We start from the raw sequence: 27,777 nt of genomic DNA, 5'->3' as shown, positions 1-27,777 counted from the left end.
TTAGAAATTTTGTATAAAATTCAACACAAATTGTGTTGCAAACGGTTTGTACAAATTTTTGTGTTAATTCATCATGTTCACATTGTGCTTGTGTTGATCTTTAACACAAATTTTATGTTAAATAATTGAACACAAAATCTGTTATTTTGACAGAAAATTTTTGCAAATTTAACAGACTTTTCGTGTTAAAAGTAACTAATAAATATAAGCACATAACCTAACCAACTCAAGTACACTGATCTAACCTTAGTACAACTTTTGTTAATTTAGCAAACAATTAGTTCGATTTTCAGTGATTTTTCCAAAAAACGGAGCTATGAATTATCCTCCCGTAAAATGAGAATAAAAAAATCATTGAACCTGATCATAAAAATATTAAAATTATCTATGATTATATTTAATTGTAAATCAATCATAATCCAAGTTTTCTTGCAGACAATGCTGCTACAATGCTTTGCTTGTTTATAGTGATGAAGAAACGCGCGGGAGTGTTTAGCTAAACAACCCAAATTTTGTGTTAATTTTCGAATAACACAAGAAATGTCTGAAATTCCAGATTTTCTAATCATTTAACATAAAAAATCAGTTAAAGTAAAATAACACAAACAGTTTGTGTTGAATTAACAGATGCTGTGTTGAAAATCAACAGAAAGAATTTGACCAAATAATTTTTTAACACAAATACACAAAATTTCTAACTGTGCAAATTTAATTTTATTGAAACAATAATTTTTACCCAAAAATATTTTTGCTTAAAACAAAAATTCAGTTTCGAATCTAAGAAATAAAAAATCAAAATTGATTATAGGACCAAGCTACAGAAGTAATATTAACCCTCGGTCAAGCTTTCGAAGTCGCTTACCAGATGGCATTGAAAGACAAACTGACCGGAAATAATCAGACCGTACGCTCGCAGTCAGCAAGTCAACTGACAAATATCACACCGTCTTCAACTTTGAGTATTAAGACTACCTCGGCTAATCATAGCAATGAAAGTCGTGCCAACGATAAAACAACACCAGTAAAAACAATAACAATAACAACAACAAATGCAGACATTAAAAATAACTCAAATATCACACCAACAATAAATAGCAATAACTCAAACTCTTATAGCTCCAATACTCTTAAGGCCAAGTTAAAAGCAAACAAAACTAGCGCGAGTGTAATAAATACAAACGCTAATACTAATACTATTAGCAATAGTAATAGTAACAGTAAAAGTAATAGTAATTCGAATTACAATTCAAATTCACATTGTAATGTTAACATGAGCACAAATTCATATGGGATAAATGTCAGTGGAAGTAATTGTACTTCCAGTGAGAATCCAAATGGCAATTCATCGGTAGGACCAGCGGTAGTGCCGCCAAAGCCATTGGTAACGCACGGGCGGTCACACTCAGTAAACGACATCAAGATTAATGGGAATCAGTTAAAGCTCGTGCCAACTCCGGTTGATGACATCGGTATCGGTGTCAAAGACATGAAGGCTGGTTCGCGTGCACCTATTGCGCTTTCTGAAGAGCTCTAATTATCGACTACGGCATCATCAAATATCAACATCACCATCAACATCAACATTAACACCATCATCATCATCTAAATTAATAAGTTGGTTTATTTATTGAAATAAATAAAACTGTGATTAATTTAAATACTTTATCGAGTCTTCAAAGACAACGAGTTATTTCTAGTGATTTAAATTTAAATAAAAACGACGAATCTGAGAATCGATACAAGCAAGATAATTCGGTAAGTTTTTATTTATTTCATTTTTTTTATTGACATACAGTTGAAGTTTCCTAAAGTTGCTCTCTGTACCAGACTAAAGTTGCTTTTTTTCCTTCTCCCCACTCTGCATTCTCGCAAGGATAGTGTGTTCCCCTATGCGCGTTCTCATGCGTCGCAAAATTGAAACAAACGGAATTAGACATACGTCGAGGCTAAATTAATTAAGCAGAAGTATCAAACATATACCATTATTTTTAATAATGTATTAATTAATACATACATAATTTAAATGATGATTTTTTTCCTACCACGATTTCTTCCCCCACCATTTAAATGTTGGTTTGGCGCATGCGCCATTCTAATAGTATGGTAGTGGGGGAAGAAACTGGTGGGAAAAATCCCAAGCTTTGGTTTGGACCACTATACACTGACATTTATAAAAACAGCAGATATCCGAGAGTTTTTCAACAATTTACAAAATATTCATGTGTTCTTAGCAGAAATTAAAAAAAAAACTAATAAAATTAATTACATCTTGAAAATACTTTTGTTAATTATTTTTATGTTGCTCAGATAGTCTTATTAATGATAAAAAAAATTATATTTCGAGGTTAACTATCTCGCATAACAGAATATTTAATCAATTATAGATATTTAAATCACGCGCCAAAATTTTGAATTCTGAATCGTCTTGTAAAAATACGAATTAGAGAAAATCCGAGCAATTTTGGAGAGCGCATCCTGTTAACTTTGGGGAGCGATCATTAGCTATCGAAGGAAAAAAAAATTTAGGGAGCTGGCAATTTGAGGAAAAGCAACTTTAGAGAGCTTCGACTGTACTTGGAGCGCAGTAAGGAAGTATTTGATTAATCGAGTCGAAATAGAGGTTAGAAATAAATAACATTCCCTTTAAAATGTTTTTTGATGATCTTTATTAATATATATATACTAATTACATTAACATATGCTCAATACTTTATATTAATTGTTAGATTGAGTTTAGTTAATCAAATTGTTTTTTTTGAAAAAATTATTATCCTTTTTTCTAATGAACTTTTTGATGGGTTTTTAAAATAATGAGCCTACTTTTTCAATATTTTCTAAAGACTGACGATTTTTCATGTGACTAGGCTATTCTAATCATACGCCATTTTGTGAGCGTCTGCCGCCATTTGTATTAACTAACTGACGGCCATTTTTGTTCACCTGAGAACTTTGATGACTTCTTAAAAACAAAATAATTAGTAAATTCGTTTAGTTTAATTATTTCCGATATTTATTGAAGTGAATTTGAATAAATTTGTTAAAATTTTTTGAATTTAGTGAATCAAATTTATTAAGAAGTCAAAAAAAAAAGCCTAGTCTCAATGTCCATGTTATTGCAACTTTATTCGATAATTATGACAATTAAGATTTCTATTAAATCTACTAATCAATAGAATAATTAAAAAAAAAATTGAGAATAATTAAAAATATAAATAATTAGCCAAAAATTATTTAAAAGTAGATTGGAATTTTTGGTGTAGAAAAAAAAAATTCGGAGGAAAATTGTGGAGAGAGCTGATTCCAAAGTACTTTAATTAACGATAAATATTTAAAAGTATAATTAAAAATAAAAATATGGGCATTTGTAAAAATTTATCTATAAATGGTCCTAGAAATTTTTAGACGCCACTTTAACTGGCATTATTTATTAAAAAGAAAAAAAATTATAACAATAACAATGAGTGTATAAAAGAGCGAGCAATTACGACTGATAAACAGGACTGCGTGTCACTCGGTGATAATTGGCTTAAAATAATTACAAAGAAACAAAGGAAATATTGGATAATAAATATTTAAATACAGTTGGTATAGAATAGACCAAAGATAGCGAGTGAATAAAAGGTAAATTGACTTTAGATACTAGTAATTTTAAAATTAAAATTTATCAATAGTAACTGAACTGCCAAAAAATCCACTACGGATTGTTACTGTATTAAAAAGTACACCGACGATTTAAATAAAATTATAATATTTTGAGAAGAGAATTAATTAATTATTAATAATTAAATGCATACCAAAGCACGTCGGTATTGTAGAAAATTGTATACTATCAAATGATAAATTTTCTTGATAGTTAATATTGATAATTAATGATTAATAATTAATAACAGTAACAGTAATGTTTCATAATTTTCCTCATTTTTATATTCGCGTTTATTCTAAATACTGCGACGCTTTTAATAAAGTTGGTTTCTATATTTCCTGCCATTAAAAAAAAATATTAGCTTCGATAAGTAAAATTATGCCATGCCAGTAATCAAGTAAAAGAAAAATTTCAGCTATGACTTCCATAAAAATTTTGTTTTTATTAAATAAATTTTGAGGATTCGTTTTTTCTAATGTAGATTTAAATTTCGTCATAAATACTAGGGTTAAATATTGCTAAGCATACGTAGTTACTCTTTAAATCTTAAACTGAAAGCGGAATTTGGAAATCAGTTTTTTTTATCCTGATTAGTAGACAGTTAACAATTTTCAAATTTTTTATTTTCAGCAGTTTAATTTAAAGAAAAAATATGCACATGTAGAAAATTAAAAAAACTATAAGTGCAATTTTTTCAAATATTTTTTTTTTATAATTTATCGTTTTTAAAAAAATCCAAAATTTTTAAGTCGTCCACTAACTTGAATTTTTTTTTTTATTTTTTATCAATTAAATTTTTTTTTTCAATGAAAAAGTGAACGACAAAATTCACTAGTTTAATAAAATTAAATTTTTGAAATTTTACCCAAAAAAATGTTTTATAAATTTTTGGGCAAAATTGAGCGGCGTTAATTTTTTTTAAAATTTAAAAATTTAAAAAAATTCGTAAAAAAAAAAATCAGTTATTTTAAAAATACATTTTGCCCAAAATTCTCTAGAATTTATTTCAAAGAAATTTAAAAGTAATTTGTTGTCTATATTTTTTTTGTGAAAATTATGCATAAAAAATTTTATTAAAAAAAAAATAAAATTGTTATTAATTAAAAAAAAAAAAAATGTTTATAAAAAGATCAAAAAAACATATTTTATAAACATATAAAGTCATTAAAATATCAAAAAGAAAATGAGGATTTAATATTGATGTTCAAAAGAATATCAAAAGATCGTAACTCTTTCTTATAATTTGCGTGTAGCGAGATTTAATACCTTTGAGCTTTTAATAAAACGTTCTCCAGTCTTTTCACCACCATAACGCATTTAAATTCCAGCAAAAGTATCAAAGGAATCTAAAGATGTATATAATTTCTATGACAGATCCAAATTTAATTAAAGTTTTTCTTTTTCACTCCAAGAGAACTGATTCCAAAGCCGCGATTTAGAGATTGAGATTGAGCTTTCACTAATTAGGAAAAATTATAATTATAAATGTTTAAAATAAAATAACACAAAACACCATAAAGAGAATTATTAAGAATATAAATAAATATAAAAGTTTTGAGAAGGAGTTTAATGAGTTGTGTCGTAAAAAGGACGATCGTTAAATATATTCTTATGATTTGTGATTATTGTCACGGCAGCTCAAAGGGTGTGTGTGCGCGTGAAAAAAAAAAAAAAAAAAAAACAGTATTGTGAATATTGTGGATTAAGGGTAAAGAATATAGTGAATAGAGTTAAGTATCGTAGTAAACTAAAAGTTTTAAGGGGCGAATTGGTTATGCTGGATAGTTACTTTTAAAGGGTGTGCAGTAGGGTGTCCTACACACCCCCGTGTCTCACTTTAACTCAATAAAGCAGCAATACGATTAGATATCTATTCTATAATTCAGTCTCGCTATCATCGTTTAACTATTGTATATTGTCTAGATTTAATATTATTATTATTATTATTATCATTATAATCATCCGTCATTTTCAGATATTACTTATAGTTACTAAATAATATACTAATTAATATATATACTGATTAACTGTTTAAGATTTTTATTAAACACTAAATTCAGTTGATAAATTTTACAAAAAATTTATTAAGTATATGTTTGTGTTTTATATTTAATTGTAAATTGCATTTTACTGGTCTCTATGGTGGATGGTTTGCAGCGAAGCGTGGGTTCGAATCTTGGTGGGTGTCAAAATAATTTTTATGATGTGTGAGGTTAGAAAAAGAGAGTAGTCTATTATACTGTGGCAAAGTTATGATTAGGACCAGGATTTTCGCTTTGATTTAAAAATAAACAATTCATAATTAATGGTGTCAAATTTTTTATATTACGGCGGAAATATTGGCCGTATAAAAAAATTTTTCAAATAAAAGTTGTTGAAAATTTAATTTTATAAAAAAAGTTTTTCTTATAATTTTTCCGTAAGACCAATACGAAAGCCGTAATTTCAAAATTAACATTTTTATGATTAACGAAAATTTGAATCATTCATTATGAATCTTAATTATGGAATTACGGTGAAAATATTCGCCGTATAAAAAAGTGTTTTAAACGAAAGTTGTAGGAAATTCAATTTTCTAGAAAAAATGTCTTTTATGATTTTTTTAAATGACCAATATTTTCACCGTTATTCCAAAATTAAGATTTTGATGATGAACATAAATTTGAATCATTCATTATGAATCCCAATTTTGGATTTACGGTGGAAATATTCGCCATATGAAAAAATGTTACAAACAAAAGTTCAAGGAAATACAATTTTCTAGAAAAAATGTATTCCATGATTTTTTTATACGACCAATATTTTCACTGTAATTTCAAAATTAAGATTTTCATAATTAACAAAAATTTGAACCACTCATTATGAATCCCAATTTTTGATTTATAGTGGAAATATTGGTCGTATAAAAAAATCATAAGAGAAATGTTTTCTAGAAAATTAAATTTCCTACAACTTTTGTTTGAAAACTTCTTTTGTAAGACCAATATTTTCGCGGTGATATCAAACGTTTGAACCATTCATTCAAATTAAGGCAAAAATCTTGTCCCTAGTTATGATAAAAAAAAAGGGTAGGTTTTCTCGTTTTCGTAAAAAAACAGATAAGGAAGGCAGTTGTAAGGAAAAAATAGGCAGAAGTATTTCTGTAGGGAATATATACACTGTGAAAATTGGGAGTGCATTTAAAGTGATGACAGATTTTATTTAAATCCAAATTTACTTCGTTTCGGAGTTTCAATAACAAAATAAACTCTTTTTAGGAGTGAATTTTACTTCGAACCAAAATTGTAATATTAAATTAAACTTCCCTTTGGAGAAAATTTCACTCCAAGGGGATTAAATAAATGAACAGTCATCTGCTTCACATTCACTCCGGATTTACTTTGCTAATTTTTTACAGTATACACTGAAAAGTATTTGGTGAGTAAACGCGGATTAAATCTGGAGTGAATACGGAACAGATGACTGTTTATTTATTTAATCCTCTCGAAGTGAAATTTTCTTCAAACGAGAATAGATTTTAATATTAAAATTCCGAATCGGAATGAATGTGGGTTTAAATAAAATCCCGATCACTCGGAAATTACTCCGCTGAAAAAACAAACTCCACATATACTCCGTATCTGAAGCGATTTTTTTTAAAACTCCGAGCGACGGAATGACTTTGGACTGGAAGAAAATCCGCAATCACTCCGAATTTACTCTTGATTTTTTACAGTGTACTACAAACCCTGTCTTCTTTTCTTCTTCTCCTTATAAATTGGATTTTGTGTTCTTTTTCCAGTATGGAAAAATTTTATTCTTAGTATGGAGGTTATTTTTTTTAAAATAAAGAGTCAACTTTTTTTTTCAACAAACATAATTTCATAATTGAAATTTTAAAAAATTCAAATTTTAAAAACTTGAGACGTTTGTTTATATAATTAATCATTAAAATTTTTTTTTTTTTTTCAGAAAAATAATTTCCAAATTTATATTTGCTTTAATTAAAATAATTTTCCACCTGAAAAAAAAAATTTATCAACTGAATCACTCACTTTGAAATCTGTTTTTGAAAAAAATTTTTTTCCAAAATATTCTCAGCCCCATATTTAAAATAATTCAGTCTAAAGGTTGCTAGAAAAATTAGACCAGAATTAGGAAAAAAAAAAAAAAAAAAAAAAAAAAAAAAAAAAAAACAGGGAACGAAGTATAAATACAACAATGAATATTAGCTGAAAGAATGTATATAAGTTGGATCAACGCATTGTAAAATAAGCGTATCCGATAAAAGTAAATGTGCAATGTAATTATTTATGATATATTTATTAAAAAATCTATGACAGCTCGAATACGCTTTCTAATACCCCTAATCTGAATAATGATTAAATTAATAAATAAATAATTGAATAAATTAAAAAAAAATATATATATAATGGAATAAATATAAAATGTATTTGGGAGACAGATCAGCTTCGGTAATTTGAAAAGTATGACATATACTAACATCGAATCAAAAATTCATCTCTTAATTATTCGAACCTCATTTGACTCTCAATCGGTGCGATTATTATTAACCGTTGTGATATTATTTGTTTTTTATAGTTGTAATTATAATTAATTAATTAATTAAAACGTCATTTATATTTGTAATTTTTAGACTTCTTACGTATAATCAGCTTTGCTTACCTTCGTCGATAAATATCATACTGCATATTTATATATAACATATTCTTTAAAACTGTAAAATATTTTTATTTTGTAAAAGTAGTTATTTAAATAATTAGTAGTACTACAAAAAAAAAAAAAAATCAAAAAATTAATTAAATGATTAATAAAATTATTTAAATGCTTTATCGACGAATTAGACGCAATTTATTTATTTGAAATATAAAATGCAGCCTGGTTATACGCAACACACTTCCGTTTATTGTATTGCACACTTGTCTATTTATTATTGTTCATGTTTATTAGAGTTATATAAATATAAAAAATAAATAAAAATTATTAAAGTGAATTTTTGAATTTTTTTTTTTTTTTGTTACCTTTTCATTCCTTTATTTTTCAGTACAGTCGGACCTCGTTATAAGACTATTTGCTGTTTTTTTTTACAAATTAGGTATCGCAATAATTTGAGATAAATTATTAGTCTTATAACGAGGTTCGACTGCATTGTTATAATTTAAGTGTCTCAGATGTCTAATTTTCCTTTATAATAAATAATCTTTATTGTTTGATGAAGGGTGGAAGGAGGGGGTAAGAAGGACTCATTGAGGATTTTTTAGTTTATAATTACAGCTGCAGAATTTTTTCGATATATTGAACTTTTTAATTAGAAACGCATCAAAACTCTACACGGAGAGAAAATTATGGTAACTGTTCCTAGTACGTTTATGAAATATCATCCCATACCGTTATGGTAATGATTACTTGGGATTATGGGATATAGACCTATACTTTCTCGGGAAAGTTCTCATAAGTATGGGAACAATTTCTATCATTATGGTAACAGTTTCTATATCACATGTGAAAGAATTATGGTAATGATTACCATACTCATAGGAATAGTTCCCATAAGCAAATAGTAACCAATCCTATAACCACATTGTAATGGTTCCTAAGTGTATATGGGAATAAGCCTTATATATTATAGTAACTATTCGTATAATATTATGGTAAACATAACCATAATATTATGGTAATGGTTACCATGATATTATGGTAATCGTTACCATGTAACTATGATAATGGTTACCATAATATTATGGTAATGGTTACTATAATATCATGGTAACCATTACCATAATATTATGGTAATTTTTACCATGTAACTATGGTAATGGTTACCATAATATTATGGTAATGGTTACTATGATATCATGGTAACCATTACCATAATATTATGGTAATTTTTACCATGTAACTATGAAAATGGTTACCATAATATTATGGTAATGGTTACTATAATATCATGGTAACCATTACCATAATATTATGGTAATTTTTACCATGTAACTATGATAATGGTTACCATAATATTATGGTAATGGTTACTATAATATCATGGCAACCATTACCATAATATTATGGTAATTTTTACCATTTAACTATGGTAATGGTTACCATAATATTATGGTAATCGTTACTATAATATTATGGTAACGATTACCATAATGTATGGGAATTATTACCATAATGTATGGGAATTATTACCATAATGTTATGGTCATTATTACCATCATATTATGGTAACCAGTATCATAGTTACATGGTAATGATTACCATAATTCCATAGGAACTATTCCGATACCATATGGGAATTATACCCATAATTATAGGAATGATTACCATAATATATATGGGTGTCGTTCCTATAATCAACATTTCAGAAAAACCCGGTTACCATGCATTATGGGATATTCCCATAATATATTGTAACTGTTACCATAATTTTCTCTCCGTGTAAGTTCAACTTTTTTGGAATTTTTAAGATTTTAATAGTCGAAAATGTGCAAGATTTCGAAGTTTATATGGAAAAATTTTAAACTGCATGAGAACGTTATTGAAACACTTTTCAAAAGGTATTTTTCTCGATTTTTTTCCTCGTTCAGAAACAGTTCAAAAATCTATCATTTGAAATCTTAATATTAGAAAGAAAAAATGTAGCAAATATGTTTTTAGAATTAATATAATATGATAAGCTCCAAATCAACGATACTTTTTTACTGTTGACATTCTAAAAGTTCGAAAAAAAGTCGGAAAAAGAACCGATGAAATTTTACTTTAATAGATCCAATTTAAATTTAATGATTCTTTTTTGACAAAAGATTGAAACTATTGTTTAATATTAAATGTATGGTAGTTGATACTTTGAAATTAACAGTTTTATGATGAAATATGAAGCAAACCGCAAAGTAAGCGGGCTGGTTAAAAGATGCTAATTAACTTGAAAGTTTTGTGAAGTTTTAAAAAGTTTTTCGATTAGCAAGTAGATTGTTACGATGCGGGTGGTTTCACTCTTTACTTGTTATCTTGGTTAAAGAGGTAGTGGCCAGGAAGAAGGGGAAGAAAAAGAGGAGCACCAATTGAAGCTTAAATCGCACAACAAAACTAGTGAAAATAATAATAGTCCTCGACCAAGTTAAGTTTCATCGTTAAAACAGTTTCTAACCATGGTATTGTCGATTGGAAGAAACTTGGCTATTCTTTTGAGCGTGAATATTGCTTGAAAAGTTATGTTTTGTGTATTTTTATTTTATTTTACGTTATTTAAATTTTTCTTTTTTCTTTTATGAATTATTGGGATTTTATTACTGATTTAATACCAATTTTTTTTTTTACCATACAAATTTATTATTTATTATCTATACTCAGAATTTTGATATTTCTTATAAAAATGTCCAAACTCAAAATCTTAAGCGAAGGAATTGAACATATAAATTTATTGTTTCATAACTTTTGCAAAAGTATATTTTAAAAATTATTAGATCTAAACAATTTATTGTTATCGAAACGAGCAATAGTTTTGTGTTTCGACACCAATAATATATCTAAATTAATTATTACTGTTAATGAATACACTACTAAGCACGTTATGCATGAGATTTGATTTACTTCGTATGTATTTAATAGCCTATAATTTCTCAGATTTGATCAGATGAAGATAACCTCAAAATCTGTCATTATCTGGTCAGATCTGATCATTTTTTTCATTACATCATATTTGGCTAGATGTCAAATAGAGGTAACTTAAAATTTTGACAGATTTGCATAGATAAATCTGACCATGTTCTGTCAGATCTAATCAGTTTTCCATTAAATCATACTCTTTAAACATGAATAAGTGAATATTCACAAATTTCAAAAAGTGGTTCGGTTGGCACTCAATTTTTTCACTAATTCATGTTTAGAGAGTATTTGACCAAATCTTGCCAAATAGAGATAATTTCAAGTTTGTATAGATCCGGCCAAAGCTAATCATCTTTTTTATTGCATCATATCTGACCAGATCTTATAAAATAGAGACAACTTTAAGATTTGATCAGATTTGCATAAACAGATCTGACCATATTTTGCCCGATCTAACCATTTTTTTTCATCACATTTGGTCTGATCCAGTCAAATAGAGACAACTTTCAGCTTTGCATAAATAGATCTGACCATATCTGGCCAAATCTAATCATGTTTTTTATTACATCATATCTGACCAGATCTTATAAAATAGAGACAACTTTAAGATTTGATCAGATTTGCATAAACAGATCTGACCATATTTTGCCCGATCTAACCATTTTTTTCATCACATTCGGCCTGATCTAGTCAAATAGAGACAACTTTCAGCTTTGCATAAATAGATCTGACCATATCTGGCCAAATCTAATCATCTTTTTTATTACATCATATTTAACCAGATCTTGTAAAACAGAGACAACTTCAAGATTTTACCAGATTTGCATGAATAGATCTGACCAGATTTGATCAGATCCAACTTTTGTTTCACAGGATGTTAAATTTGTCCAAAAGAGATACAAAAAACTTATCTAGTCTTCGAAATTCCCACGAAAGAATTTGACGTTCTAATTAGCAAATTGTCTAACTCCATTTCAGAAAATCCTTCATTTATGTGAAAAAAAGGAAGTTAAAAATTTTTTTTCATCTAAAAATAAATTTCATATCTAGTATATGTAGAGCATTTTTGTCAAGATTACTCAAATGATATTTTCTGCGACTATTAGTATCTGAAAATTCCACAGAATCACCTACGAAAAATAATCATTTAGACAATTTGCTAATTAGAACGTCGAATCACTCGCTCAAATAGGCCATTGCATAGCAATCTCTGCTTACATAAGAAAAAACAATTCCTCTGACAACAAACATTCATCCATCTTTTGCACAGCTCAACGCGAAGCCGATAGGCAGTGCTCAACTGTCGTAAAATGTCAAAGCAGGATTGTCGTCAACTTAATTCACCATTTAAATTTATTGACCTACCTCTATAAATTTTAAATAATGAACAAAAATAACACAAAAGAATATTATTCACAAACCTTTCGAAACAAATAAGCAAAATAGTCTCAGCAAAAACAAATCAATATTATTAACGTCAGTAATTACGTAAAAGAGTTTGATTACCAAAACAGAATATAATTGTGTTTCTCCCATATATATTTATATTTATATATACACAAGAAGAGAAAGGATTGGGGACGTTAGTTTAACAGGCATCCCCCGTTCACCACGAAAAGCGATCAAGGCACCCCTTGCTGCGGCGCGGAACAAAAGAAATAAACGAGGGCGCGGTTTGTGCGTGACGTTGTTATATAAGTGCGTGCAAACAACCTTTGCGGCGGGACCTTGATCGTACAGTATTCTACAATACACAATATACAATCTCCAGTGTATAGTCTAGTAGTTTGTTGTAAGACCGAAGAAAGCTCGAAAGATCTTGAGTTGTGTGACGGAATGAGGGTAAACGCCACCAGGATGTTTAGATCCGTAAGCTCTCTTTCATTTTTCTTTTTTTCCACGTCATACATCTACGCTCTACATTCAACATTCAGCATTTGCTTTATACTTTCAAAAGCTGTCCGCGAATCCCTGCGATGAAAGCTTCGCCAATTCGTCGACTTGCCTTTGCTTTTACACCGACAAATCGTGTGGCTTTTTTTCACCCTCGTCAAGCTTAAAAAAAAATATAAGTATATATATTCCCAGGAAATGGCGGTGAAAAATGACAGCAGAATAAGAGCCAGTAAAAAAATTCCGACATCAATCATAAAAAAAAGCTATGAAAATAAATTATATATATATTTTTTTTTTTTTTTCATTTTAATGCGGAGGTCAAATGAAAATAGATATCAATAGACTGCAGAGAATAATAAATGAGGAAATGAACAAGCATGGGGCTATTGGGAGTCAAGTATCGCAATGAATATGAAAGCGACAGGCGAGTAATCCTTTGGTAAATTTATCAGAGCTTCCGAACGGGTCAGCGTGTTATATATTTATCTATAAAAGGGTCAGCCTACTCACCCTTCGCGTAAGCTCGCGCTAGATAACGTATCGTACCTCGCGTTTCCCAAAGATCCAGCCATTCGTTTTATTCTCCTGCTCTGTTCTGCCCAAGTTTCCGGAGGCCTATAAACACCCAGGTGTCCACTGAGATTAATATGCGATCATTAATAATGATCGCAGGAGAATAAATGCGCGGAATTTATTTTCTGATGCATCATTTTTATAAATTTTCAGTTGATTTAATTTCGAAAGAACTTTTAAGGGGGGTGGGGGGTTAAAGGCGTAAAAATTTATAAGTGTGAGGCCTATACTTTTTTTTCAATGTAAAGTATTTTTGGAAAAATTTTAAATTAAAAATGTCAAGAAATAAGTCCATGACAGCAAATTTCTGGAGATGACTTGAAAAAAGTGCGGTGAACACCATAACTCGTTACCGGATCATCTGAAACAAAAAAAAATCGAAATGTGCTTAAAAGGTGATATGTTTTCTCAGGTAATGTCGAAAAGTTTTTTTTACCCTTTTTTCCTATTTTATAATAACAAATTCACTGAAATATTTTAGCGACCCCCCCCCCATCCTTTAAGGGTCACTGATATTTAGATATCATGTGGCTCTGGCTAAAATATTTTTTCAGTAAATAGATAAAAAAAATAGTGAAAAAAATGATGTCATTGAGGATATTTTTAAAAGGTTTTGAATGCTGATTGTTGAATATAACCTGGACTAAAAAAATTTTTACTTGAGGGATTTGTAAGCCTGAAGATGTGGAAGCATTGTAATTGGGCAGGATCGAACATTTAGCGTGACGAAGCGTTTAAAATGCCTGAACAGATCCGAAAGGGCTTGTAAATGGTGCGTGCCCGCGAGCGTTACGCAATGTCGTGATGCTAGATTGTCATGAGTAGGAGGTAGTGAGAAGGTACGAGGGGGTGTGGAGGTAACTGGTGTAGAGGAAAAAGACAGAGCTAGCCACGTGGCAAAAGGACGCCTGAATCGTGTTTTATTTGGTGATCATCCAAGCGCTCGCGGCTCGGCTCGTTTGGGTTCATCAGGGCGTAAGTGCGGCCAGCGATGACAAAACGCCTCCCTTCTGGTTCTTTTTACCGAGCCCTCATTCTTTTTTTACCGGATAGTCGGAGAGAGAAAGAGGGAAGGGTGTGGGAGATAGAGCAGGACCATCGGATCCAAAGCTCTGATGAAAATCACTCGCGTAAAAACACGGCTGACAAGGACACCCATGAACGCCTGCATAAAAACGTCACTCAGGCTTACGAGGAAAATGTGATAGAGTCAGCTGATATTTTACTTTTTGTTGTGCTGATGATATCTGGAAATTAAATTACTTCGTATTCATTGTTGTGACTACAGAAAAAAAAAAATTATTGTCAACCAGTTTTATAAAAATAAAAAAATTTTTTGATAGTTTTGTTATTGTAAATGTTATGACTTTCTCAAAAATAATTTTAACTATTTTCGTGTTGTAATTTTTTTAAATTTTAAATTTTGAGGTAATATGGGTCACCTTGAAAAATATTTTTTTGTTATTAAGTATACAATTTAAATTATTGATAATTATATTCGTTTAAAATATTAATATATTACAAAAATTGGGGCAAAGTGGGTCACTTGGAAGATCAAAAAATTTTCCGAAAAATTTTTACTTGAAAAAAAAAAAAAACTATTTTATTATTTGTTTTTAATTATAAATTAAGGATTTAATTTTACTAACGCTGGGGTAAAATGGGCCGTTTACTAAAATTCTCAAAAAGAAAAATTTTAATGAAATTTGATTATTTCGTTGCTATACAGAAAAAAAGTTATTTTGAGTCAAGAAAATATTTTGGAAAACGTATTTGAGAAAATCAAAATTTTCTTAAGCCAAGAAAATTTGTCTTGATCAGAGATTTTTACTCTACCCGAGAAACTTGAGGTTTTAAAAAAAAATTTCTTGAATCAAGAATATTTAGTTACGTCAAAAAATTTTTTTTCTGTGTAATTATAATTACAATAATTTTGTACAGACTTGAATCTCAGATATTAAGTAAAATATACATCAAAAACATATAAATGAAACCCGGATATACAAACTCAGACAACCGGAAGATGGACGCCTCTGGATGCCGGGCATATATTGACGAACGTTTCTGATAACAGACAAGTCCAAAGCTGGTTGGCACGAGGCCCTGTGGCTGACGCGGAGTAGCCTAGAAGCTCCAGAGGCTGCCGGAGCATCGGATAATTAGCCGTTGATTACGTGGTACTCATTCAGGCGAATATCTACCCTCGGGTTTCCCTCTTCAGCCACCAGCTCCAGCATCGAGCCCACGGGGCCGGGGGAGTCCGTCGAGTCTAGCCCGCACTTCCTGCATCTCGTTACTGACGGCCAATGCACTGTTGGCTCGCATTATAGTCCCAGTTACCACGAATATCCAAACCTCCCTCTCTTTGGTGCCGCCGCATGTGTCCGAGGATGATAATCGTGATGATGACGTACAAGAGTAAAGGGATAGACCGCGATTGCATCAATAGCTCAAGGCCTCACAGCATCATCATCCCAGTCCATATCCACCCAGCCTCCAAACAACCTCATTATCATCCGATTCACGATAATAGAGACCCGATTTCACGCTGTACAAGTTTAGTTTAGTTTAAATTTTCTACCTCGTAAGCATTCTGTTACAGCAAACCTCATTATGTGCAAGAAATTACCGCCACAATAGCCACCAACAAAATTTTTAAAAAAATTACATTCTCTCAGGTAGTAAACTTTTTATTCCTACACTAGAAAAAATAATCAGTGGTAGCTACCTATTGGCAATCAGTAGCTACTAACAATTATTTTTCAGTAGCCGCTACCAATTACTTCAGTACTAATTACTTCATTTTCGGTAACAGCTACCGATTTTTTTTGGTAGCTGTTACTGAATAATCAGTAGCGGCTACCAAAAAGTAATCGGTAGCAGCTACCTATTATGGCAATCGGTAGCCACTACCAATTATTTTTCGATAGCTACTACCGATTATTTTTCAGTAGCCGCTACCGATTATTTCAGTACCAGTTACTTAATTTTCGGTAACAGCTACCGATTTCTTTTCCGGTAGCCGTTACCGAAATAATCGGTAGCTATTACCGAAAAATAATCGGTAGCGGCTACAAAAAAGTAATCGGTAGCAGCTACCTATTATGGTAATCGGTAGCCACTACCAATTATTTTTCGATAGCTACTACCGATTATTTTTCAGTAGCCGCTACCGATTATTTCAGTACCAGTTACTTAATTGTCGGTAACAGCTTCCGAAATAATTGGTAGCAGCTACCTATTGGCAATCAGTAGCTACTACCGATTATTTATCTGTAGCCGCTACCGATTATTTCAGTACCAGTTACTTAATTTTCGGTAGCAATTACCGATTTCTTTTGGTAGCTGTTACTGAATAATCGGTAGCGGCTACCAAAAAGTAATCGGTAGCTGCTACCGATTATTTTTTTCAGTGCATATATTTATTTATTACTTTTTTTTTTTTTTTTTTTCAAATAATTGACACGCAATTACTTTAACATACACGTCTGCCTAAAGGCTTCAAATATATTTTTATATATATTTTTAGTCCTTCATCAAAGTAGATCCCAGTGGGATTGGGTTTGGATTCGAGACTAGGGATTGGTCCCATTTCAGACTAGGTTACGCAGTCAATAAGATTGAGTCATTTAATGGAATAAAAAGACAACAAACTTGCCGACCCCCAGGGTGAGCTCGTGATGATGCGAGGTAGCACTGGGGGCTGCGAATAGCGAGGAATAGGCATAGAGGAGAGGGAAATTGAAGGAACTGAAGTAAAGGGAAGAGAAAGAAAAAGGGAAAGAAGCAGAATCAATGTGACGTCATGAGCAGAAGGCATTCAGATTGAAGAGTCCTCGATGACTCTTGAGATTTGTATTGCCATTAATAACGAGGGCGCTGTAGTACTCAGACAAGCACTTTATTTTTCAACTGATGGCTTTACTTTGTTTGTTGATATAAAGTGTATTGTGGTACTGAGTATTTAACTTTTATTAATAAGAATATATAAATAACAAATACTTGTACATGACCTTTGATACCTTTTAATTTTCATCGAGTGTCGCGGTTTTTTAGTCATCAAACAACTCGCTTTTATCATTTGATCAAAGTAAATGTGTTACGATTCGTTTGATCTGCAGTTTGCCACTTTGAATATATTTTTTATTTTTTTTATTTATCAATTTAATTAATTGATTAATTGATCGACATGGCCGTGGGATTTTCGTTTATTGTATTATTTATATTTATAGAAAAGTGCCGAGTGGCCCCTGGAGCGCTCGGGCAGGAACACTCAGCCACAAATATAATTACGGCGTTTAAGCCGACGTCATTGTACGACAAACGCTTGACTTGTTTGATATGACGTGTATATTGTTATTGAGCTTGCGCTGAATATATAGAGAGCCAGAGAGATGTAGAGCCACAATGAGCATTGAAAGAAGTCTTGGTAATTTTTTTTCGTCTTCCTTTAGTCACCCTCGAGCGCATTGTTTGGCGTGAAATCGATGCCACGCGTACGAACGCGAGCGATGTCAAGTGTCTCGAGTGGATCGAGATCGAGGTTTGTAAAGAGATAATTATATATGTATTGAATTTAGTTTCAAGTGTGAAAGCGCTTTCAATAATTACTGTAATGATCATTAAGTTTTTTTTAGAAAACAAGGATGGAAAATTTTATTTTAATTAAGATATTTATTTTACTTTTTAACTTCTCGCTAAGAAAATTTTAAATTTTTAAAAATGAGAAAGTTATTGGTTTCGGTCCGATTTTCAAGAATTAAAGTTCTATCAGATCTTGACGTTTTGAGGTTTTAGGAAACTATTCTGACTAATTTCAAGATGATGTCCGTGTATGTACCGGATGAACCGATTTTGATCGTCGAGGTGTCATTAGATGCAGTTTGTTAATATCTAAAAGCTGTGAGAAATTGAGCTTGATCGGTCAAGTGCGTTCGAAGATATTCCAAACAAAATTTTTTCAAAAATTTTGTTTTTGGATAACTTTCAATGTACTTGATGAATAGATTCAAAAATCTAATCAGCTTTAAAATTTTATAAGCCACGATGAATGCCACCTCAACCATCAAAATTGGTTTATTCGTTCAAGAGAAACCATTAACGAAAGAATTAAAAAAAAATGTTTTTAGTTTTTTTGAAATTTCTCAAAAACGACTTGATAAATCAATTCTAAAATCTGATCAGCTTTAGAACTCAGGGTCAACCGATAGACGGATTTTTACTAAAAAAATTACTGTGAGTACACATTACAATAAAGTATACGACGGTTATTTTTACATGTTTATACACGGAGAGAAAATTATAGTAACAGTTACAATATATTATGGGAATGGTTCCCATACTGCATGGTAACTGGTTTTTTTGAAATGTTGATTATAGGAACGGCACCCATATATATTATGGTAACCATTCCTATAATTATGGATATAATTCCCATACGGTATCGGAATAGTTCCTATGGAATTATGGTAATCGTTACTATGTACCTATGGTAATGGTTACTATAATATTATGGGAATGGTTACCATAATATTATGGGTATGGTTACCATAATATTTAAAAATTAAAATAATTTTTGTTTGTAATAAGCATTTTTTTGTATATTTAATCTTTTTGTGAAACTATATTACAATAAAATGGTAACTATTCCCATAATATTAGGGTAATAATTCCCATAATATTATGGTAACCATTCCCATAATATTATGATAACTGTTCCTATAATATTATGGTAACCATTACCTTATACGCTTAGGAACTGTTACAATGTGGTTATAGGATTGGTTCCTATTTGCTTATGGGAACTATTCCTATGAGTATGGTAATTATTACCATGATTCTTTCACATGCGATATGGGAACTGTTACCATAATGATAGGAATTGTTACCATATTTATGGAAACCTTCCCAAAAAGTATGGGTCTATATCCCATAATCCCAAGTAATCATTACCATAACGGTATGGGATGATATTTCATAAACGTACTAGGAACAATTCCTTCAATTTTTTCTCCGTGTATTAAAATGATGCGTTAATAGTAAAGGCATGTTTTCAAAACATATAAACAAATTTGTTATATTTTTTTAATGCCTGTCCTTTTTTGTCATATATTAATTACACGATATAGATCACTATGAAAAAACACCGGGACGTTAATATTAGTTCATTTTACTTTATACCAGTATCATGATTTAAACACCGTTTTTCAACAGTGTACTTATTTACGTTCAAGAAGTAACGTTATGTTGAAAATATTAATTTATTTATTAATTTCAGCGTAAATATTTCAACATTTATCGTAAAAATAAAATTTTTATAATACGGTAAAAATCATTTTTAGTATTAAAAAAACGCAGCTTTTATCTTAATGTTTTTTAACCATGATCATTATTATTATCTTGTTATTGTATGATTTTTTCATACTGGTGCCTAGAGGCAATAATACGTGTCATCAGTTTAAGATAGCTCTAAACTATTGTTCATCAATCTAATAAAGCCTAAATACATTTCGAGTACTTCCTAATGATAAAAAAATTAGCTATGTGTTGATGTTTTTTTGTGTCGTTGGCGTAAAAAAACTTAGAACAGAGAATAAAAAAGCGCAGGCTTGAGAAAATATTCTATCAACGTTCTTATATTTTATTGGTCAACAAACGACTAATTCATCCCACCATCACTAAATTTTTTGGTATTTAAATCGAAGATAATCTCAGTTGAATTCATTGTAACAAATAATTGACTCCATTGTCAGTTCGAATAGATAAGAAATAACAATAACTTTATTTGATAATTTATTTTGAGTATACAATTATTATTTTTCATCATAACTGTAGATTATTTGTTTGAATGTAATTATTAGATCACATCAAATAAGATGGTTTCAAAGTTTGGATCATCGATCGTTCGATCGATGTTCCTGATTATTTGTTCGGCATCGTTGATTGCTGATGTCGAATCGATAATAATTATCGGAGATGTGGTCGATTTAATTAACGATGTTACCTCACTAATTACCGGTATGGATGGTCTTATTGATTTAATAAAAAATGACGACAGCGATGAAATATTTCAAACCAAAGTAACAAATAAACTCGACAATATTTATAACGCGTGTTTGAAGATTGATGAAGTAAAAGACCAAATTAGAAATTTAACTTCTGTCGTGGATGCAAATGCCATCAGTGATATTTCCAAAACGGCTTTAAGAGAAAATATGAATGACGTATTAAAAATAAATGATATATTGAATATAATTGAGACTAGATATAAAAATGATTTTTCAAAGATTTATAACCAAATCAAAAACTATCGTAATGAATCCATCGGTACATATAATTTTTCAATTATTGATAACAATGTCTTAAAAAATAACCTGACGTATATTTTAAGGGCTACTAGATTGGCTAGTAGAAATTTGTTTTATGGAGGAAAAAATATTTTTGAAATAGCTGTCGCTTATTCGAAAAATGAGGTAATATGGCTTTATCCTTTTCCCACAGTAATGAGAAATATTATATTTCTACGCATATATTTTTATTTTTATAGAGAAATTATCATCGGGATTGCAATGATATATCTGCTTACGATAAATTATACAATTTTTATAAATATATTGTGGGAACTGTCACCCAAGGGTACACTATGATTATAATGGCTTATGAGTATCGTAAACTGAAATCATCTGATCCGAGTAATTATATTTATTTTTCAATTAACAAACAAATATCAATACTACAGTCCAGATTTTAAAAATTACTCGTTACCTTTGTAGCTTTCTATAAGAATAGGCAACACGAGTATCTTAACATTTTTAAACGAACTGTCATTCAAATAACTGAATCTGTACAGCATTATTTGGACTTGAATAACAACATAAACTTTAAATCGTCAATTTCTTGTGATCCACAATCATGGAAAGAAGGTTTTATCTATTAAATATCAAGTTATCGTATAAGCAAAGGACGTTGCAAAAGTTACTAGTTGTGCAGCTCCATTGTTGTAGCGATTCCTAATTCTTCAACGCATTTAAAGTCATTTTTAATAATTCTATCATACTTTTTTGACATCCACTACTAGGAGAAAATTATATTCGTATCAAAAACTATGCATCATTTAGAACTTCAAAAACCGCTTCATATGATTTCACACAATTAAACCCTGATCCGAAAGGAATCGAATATGAATGCGCAAGTTTTGCTGAATATTCAGATTCGGTTATCCCAGAACTTATTTCCACGACACATTGCCCAAATGTAAGTTTCTGATGCGAACATTTTACAGATTTAAACTTATTACTTCTATAAAAAAATAGTTATTATATTCATCACGTTATCACGCATAAACTACAAATTTTAGGTATTTATCATGCCTGCATCGAGAACATTTTCAGAATCTTCAGACTTTCCAACCCGAATTATGAGAAGACAATGTTCGTCACTTACTTTCTCATTTTTAGAGAATATCATTTTATGTTATTATGGTAAGTCGGATCCTATCCTGAGTGTTCGTAAATTAAGTTTATCATTGCAAACGTGCAAAACTGAAATAAATGAGTAAGATACTGTTTTTTTTTTCTTCTATAAAAAGTCACTACTTTTATATTTATAACAAAGTGTTTTTCGTTGCCAGAGTTGTTACAAATACGCGATTTCATGTTCAAGAAGGTATAATTAGCATTGAAATTCAATGTGGGGTGTTTGTTAACGGCAAAGTTGATCCTAATACTCTTAGATGGAATACAGATGATAGACGTTACACAAGAGAGAATCATCCAAACTATGTTGTACTTTCCGAAACAGTGAAATCGTTTAATCTAGATGATATTGTATTACCTGACGGAGAATTTGTGACCGGAATAAAATTCGAAAAATTGAATGATAGCCATTTGTCACTGGTACTTCAGGGAACTCAAATGTATGATTCCAAAAATCGAATTGTCAGTGGCCGCACTACTTTGCGATTTCCAGAAAATACAACAAATTCAAGGTAAAGTACAGCATATTATGATGTCATGGTAAACAAAATTAAATTTTTTTTCTTTTTTTAATCAGTATCATAATTAGTTTAATTACTTCACAGAGTGAACATAGATATAAATCAACTCACTACACCTCTGGATATAAATAAACAAACTTATGAATTGAGTCAATCGGGAACTCATTACGTCGATTTAACAACATCTAAATGGTCCGATGAGTACACAGCCTACTCAACAATACCATTTTTGGATATGCAACCGGTCGGTTTGTCGCCAGCAGTACCACTTGGTGGAATGGGATTATTTTACAAGAGTCAACCTGGCTATGGCGGATTTTTGGCTTTCAAACATATTTCTCCAAAATTCATGCATTTTATTAGCAAAGACTATGTCGATAAGTTGATTATCAGACGTCCAGTTGCTTAGTCTTTGAGTATTCAATGTTGTCTACACACAAATTATCTAACAGTAAAAGAAGGGAAAAGAAGAATTATGAAATTCGGTAACATATATTTTGAGTGTTTTTGGTATTAAATGCATGGTGAAAATCAAAATTCTGACTTGATGTATTTATGGTACCAAACTGTTTAGGTAATTTTTACTAAATAAGTTACTGCGTGTATACATTACAATGAAGTATGCAATGGTTATTCTTACATGATTATGTAAAAATCATGGGTTGATTATAAAAGCATGCTGTCAAAATATAAAAACAAAAGTAGTTACATTTTTTTAACTCCTATACTTTCTTGTCTTATGTATTGATTATTATATAGCTTTACTGGCATGAAGTTGTCATCCCGATACTCAAACAAGCCTGGGTCCGTCGTGATTTCCTACAAGAGTAGTTTTCTTAAAAAATATCATAATTTGATAAGATCAACTATTAGGATAAAACAAATTTTTTTAAAGATATTGAACAAATGATATTTTAGAGAACGACCACACAGTAATTTTCAAAAAAATTTATTGATTTTTTATCATGTTTTTTAAGAGGGTATCGTGTTACAAAAAAATTTTGTTTTAAATTATGATAAATTTATTTTAAATAAATCAAAAAAACATGGACCCGATGTTCAAAAGTCACAAAAATAATTAGTAGCTTAGGTCGGACATCTTGCCTCAGTCTCCCCTACATAGATTTTGATGTTGAGATAAGTAAAAATTAAAAATTTGTAGTAGTTCTTATAAATTTTAGTGAATATTTTTTTATTTTTTATAAAAATACTATTTTATATTTAATAATTATTTTCGATGTATCAACAAAGAAGTTAAAAGTTATTATTTAGTTATAAAAATAGAAGATTTAAGGTATGATGCGAGTCGAGTGATAGAAAGACTGAGACGAACAGAACTAGAAGTAGAAGTTGAGGTAGAAGTAGTTGAAGATAAAAAACAATATAAAAGTTTAAAGGAAAGGATGTACGGTATTGCAATAAAGCGGATGAGAAAACCGGAGACAGTAGCAGATGCTAAAATTCTTGCTCGGCTTCCTCTTTTATTATTTTTACCCTTGATCATCCGAACTGCTGAAAATTGTAAGTCAGATGGATTTTATCCTTTGCTATTTTTATTATTTTTTTAATTATTTGCATCGGGAGTGAAGTGAAAATTTTTTGATGAAAATATTTTAAACTCAAAGGGAGTGAAAGTTTTTTTGTTCTTTTTTTTGACGTTTATGCAAGATGGAGAAAGGTTTCATATTTGCGAGCCTACGAAATGACACGTGATGCTCACGCATGCGGCTGTTGGGGTAGAAGCTGAGCTGAGGGTGAGAAATGTTAAATTATAGAGGAGAAATATCTGGATATGAGATGGAAATATTTATGTGTATAAAACTTTTTATTTTCTCCAATTTTAGAATATTTGTACTACGGTCTTTATAAAACATTTATAAAGTCGTTCAGGTGTCTACCGTTTATTTTTAATGTGTTGAAAAATTTAACTGATTATTTTAAATTTTACATTGAGAGTCAAATTTATTTTTTCTCGTCTGGAATTTTTTTATTTGGTTTTAAGTGAATTGAAGTAGGCTCAAAAAAAAAAAAAAAATTTTCAAATATTTTTAATCGAATTTAATAACTATGACGTACACATAAATTTTAATCATAAATATTTTTATACAATTTAAGAGTAAAAAAATTGTTTTCCAAACTTTGATTTTATTTGTAAAATAAGTAATTTTTTTACAAATAAAAAAAAAATTACATTGAATAGTTTTTAATAGATGAAAATTTTTTTGTAATTCTAAATTATTCGTACTAAATCTAGTAGTACTAGCTTTGAATTTATAATTGCATACTTTGAATGCGAAGCGGAAAATTAACTCTACTGTCAAAATATTGAAGCCACGTGATTTACTCAGATTGAATAATTTTTCAATTTTATAATTATTTTTAAGTTTTTGAATTATTAATAAATTACTTTAAATTTTTTTTTTAATTTTTATCACAGGAAGCTAAAAATTTAAGCAGAAAAACAGAATTTTTTAGTTCAAGAAAATTTTTATTTACAAAAAAAATTATTCTGTCATGAAAAAAAAAATAAAAATTTTTTTGGAGCACAAAAAAATTTTTTCTTATCTTAAGAATCTTTTTTTTTTAAATTTATAATGCAAAAAAAAAAAATTTTTCTGTATAATATTCAAAATTTGAAGTGAATATTTAAATTATAAAATTTTGTAATAATTTAGAAATTTTAAAATAATTTAAAAATTGACAAATTTTTCAAAAATTCAACAATTCGGATCTACTAGTAATATTTGATTGGCTAAATTTTAACCTAAATTTAACGAGCTATCATTTTTAGCCCATTGAAAATTAATTCAGAGTTTAAAAGATAAAAAAAAAGTCTAGAGGCTTCTGACGCGTGTACTGACGGTGTTCAGTAGCTAAACACGGTATTGACTGACGGGTACCGGTTTCACGGTTTGATAACTCGAAGCGTGTAATTTTGCACGAGCTGACATAGAACGGGACGGCGACGAGTAGGTTTTCTAGTTAAGTGGACCACTAAATTCGGCAGGCCTATATAAGGCTTTTCGGGGAGCTAACCCATCAGTTTGTTCATCGTTCTTATACACTACGGACTATTTTTATCATTTATATATTTATATTTTTTGTACTCACTTTTATTCGTACACTGAGAAAAAAAAATATAACTTTTCTGAAAACAATATTTTCTTCAGTAGTAAATCCATAAAAATTATTACATTAGTAATTTAATATCTGAGTTGAAGAATAACTTTTTTGACAGTAGAAAATCGAAGTTCACTTACACTATTTTCAAAAAAATAAACTTATCGGTTTCGGTTCAATTTTTTAAAATCGAGTTTTTGTCAGATTTCGAAATTTTGAGATCCGAAGCTATTCTGACTTTTTCCAGATGGACGTGCGCGTGTGTGTGTAAACTTATTTCGGCGGGAATAAAGAGAACTCATGAAAAATTAGAATTGATTTCATTTTGAGGCAAATTGGGCAAGTTTATGAATTATATGAAAAAACTCAAAAAACAAAATTTTTATTTTTTGTGTAACTTGTAAACTACTCTATCAATCGATTTTAGAATCTAATCAGTTCTGGTTTTTTTAAAACTGTTGTGTCCATTTTATAATTCGAAATTTCAAATTTTGTAGGCTACAATTTATTTACTAAATTATGTTTACCTCTTAATTGAAAACTGTGAGTAATTTTTTGAAAAATTGATTTCTCGGCAAAATTGCAACTTCGTTCATGTTTTTTAAATTAATGCTTTAACTTTTTTTTTTTAATTAATTTAAAAACTTTTAACACGATTATGACAGTTGAAAGTCATTGAATATTTTTAAAAAGTGGGGAGGGGGGCGGGCACTGTCTGAAAATACCTTTGACAAATAATTTTGAAATTTTAAAATAAATAAATTTTTTATTTCAGGTTAATTACAACTTTCATAACTTTGGATGCAGATCCAATGTCTAGAGGACATATGGGAAATTTTTCTTGAAATTTTATTCTTCCCTACCGTGCGTTTAGTTTTGTTCTCGACTACCCGTTATAAGCCTGTGTTTATTTTATATCATTTTAAACGTCATATTTACGTTTTGTTACATACGTCCCTATCCCAATTTTTCTAGTGCTTATAGCGCTAAAATAAATACTTATCTTTTTACACTAATAATAATTGTAATGGAAAAAATTATAATGACAACGGTATTAATTACAGTAATGATAATAATAATTTTATTGATCAACATAATGATCAATAAAACTTTTAAATTGTAACAGAAGCTTTAATTGTAATTAATGATTACAACTATGAACAATAAATAATATTTTATTTAATAATGATTAAATTATTGTCCGCGAAACATCGATAGTAAATTTTCATAATTTATTTAGATATTTTGTTCGTATTGTTAGTTTATAATTTAGAGAATTTTAACGGAGGCTTATAACGGGATGTCTGGTACGAAACTCAAAAAAGTGGTTAAGTGGAGAAGCTGTTTGGACTCAGTAACTACCGATTGAGGTGAAGAGGCTTATGACGGGTAGCTGACTACTAAAATTTATTTATTAATTTATATTGTGATATATTTGTATTAAATAAATAATAATAAAAAATATGATAGAGTATTTTGTAAAAATAATCCAAATAAATGGACGTGATATGGCAAAGGAAAGTTTAACTGCTTGGTGATAGATTATATCATATATTTGTATACAAAAGAATATAAAGTATCTTCAGATAGACTATTTTAAAAATTTATTGTTGTTTTTGATATAAATAACACCAGAAATAAGAAAAATAAATATTTGTATGAAATGGAACGGAGGTAGAAGACGGAATTGTGAAATTAATATGCTGTATCTTGAAGTGACTTGTGGAGAAGGGGTAGTTTAGGAGGATTCAGAGCAAGTTGTTAAGACGAGGCAAGATGACGCTGTCGAGAATCTCTGCGAGTAGAACCTCGAGTGTCATCGACTTAACTCTGCTAGTACTTGTACTTGTCTGCTTCCTCTTCGGCTTCTTGCGTTTTACAACTCATGCATCAAGACAACCCTCATATATATTTCAAATTAAATAATTACATTCTTAAACAAGTA

The 27,777-nt window shown here is 29.8% G+C and overlaps 2 protein-coding genes across 9 annotated transcripts in view; both read left to right on the top strand.

Moving 5' to 3' along the window:
- Window positions 1–26,770, top strand: part of LOC103570664 (ankyrin repeat and SAM domain-containing protein 1A) — a 46,243-nt gene extending 19,473 nt beyond the window's left edge. For 6 of the 8 annotated variants that reach the window (XM_053742149.1, XM_053742150.1, XM_053742152.1 and 3 more), the window contains one exon: window positions 809–4,320. In XM_053742149.1, the coding sequence (XP_053598124.1) occupies window positions 809–1,534 (726 nt within the window). In that variant the 3' untranslated portion in view covers window positions 1,535–4,320. Of the gene's footprint in view, window positions 1–808; window positions 4,321–7,594; window positions 8,393–26,607 lie in introns of those variants that run through there. The other 2 variants (XR_008404352.1, XR_008404351.1) reach the window with 2 other exon arrangements.
- Window positions 20,593–23,332, top strand: LOC103570687 (uncharacterized). Its single transcript, XM_014439860.2, has 8 exons — window positions 20,593–20,940; window positions 21,004–21,189; window positions 21,264–21,408; window positions 21,490–21,639; window positions 21,795–21,970; window positions 22,074–22,270; window positions 22,347–22,703; window positions 22,797–23,332. Exons 1-8 carry the CDS (start codon window positions 20,593–20,595, stop codon window positions 23,119–23,121), a joined length of 1,884 nt encoding a protein of 627 aa, XP_014295346.2. The 3' UTR covers window positions 23,122–23,332.
- Window positions 26,771–27,777: the final 1,007 nt, after the last annotated feature.

This window comes from Microplitis demolitor, chromosome 10 (assembly GCF_026212275.2).
Source record: "Microplitis demolitor isolate Queensland-Clemson2020A chromosome 10, iyMicDemo2.1a, whole genome shotgun sequence".
Lineage (NCBI taxonomy): Eukaryota > Metazoa > Arthropoda > Insecta > Hymenoptera > Braconidae > Microplitis > Microplitis demolitor.
This window is presented reverse-complemented; position numbering and strand designations above follow the sequence as displayed.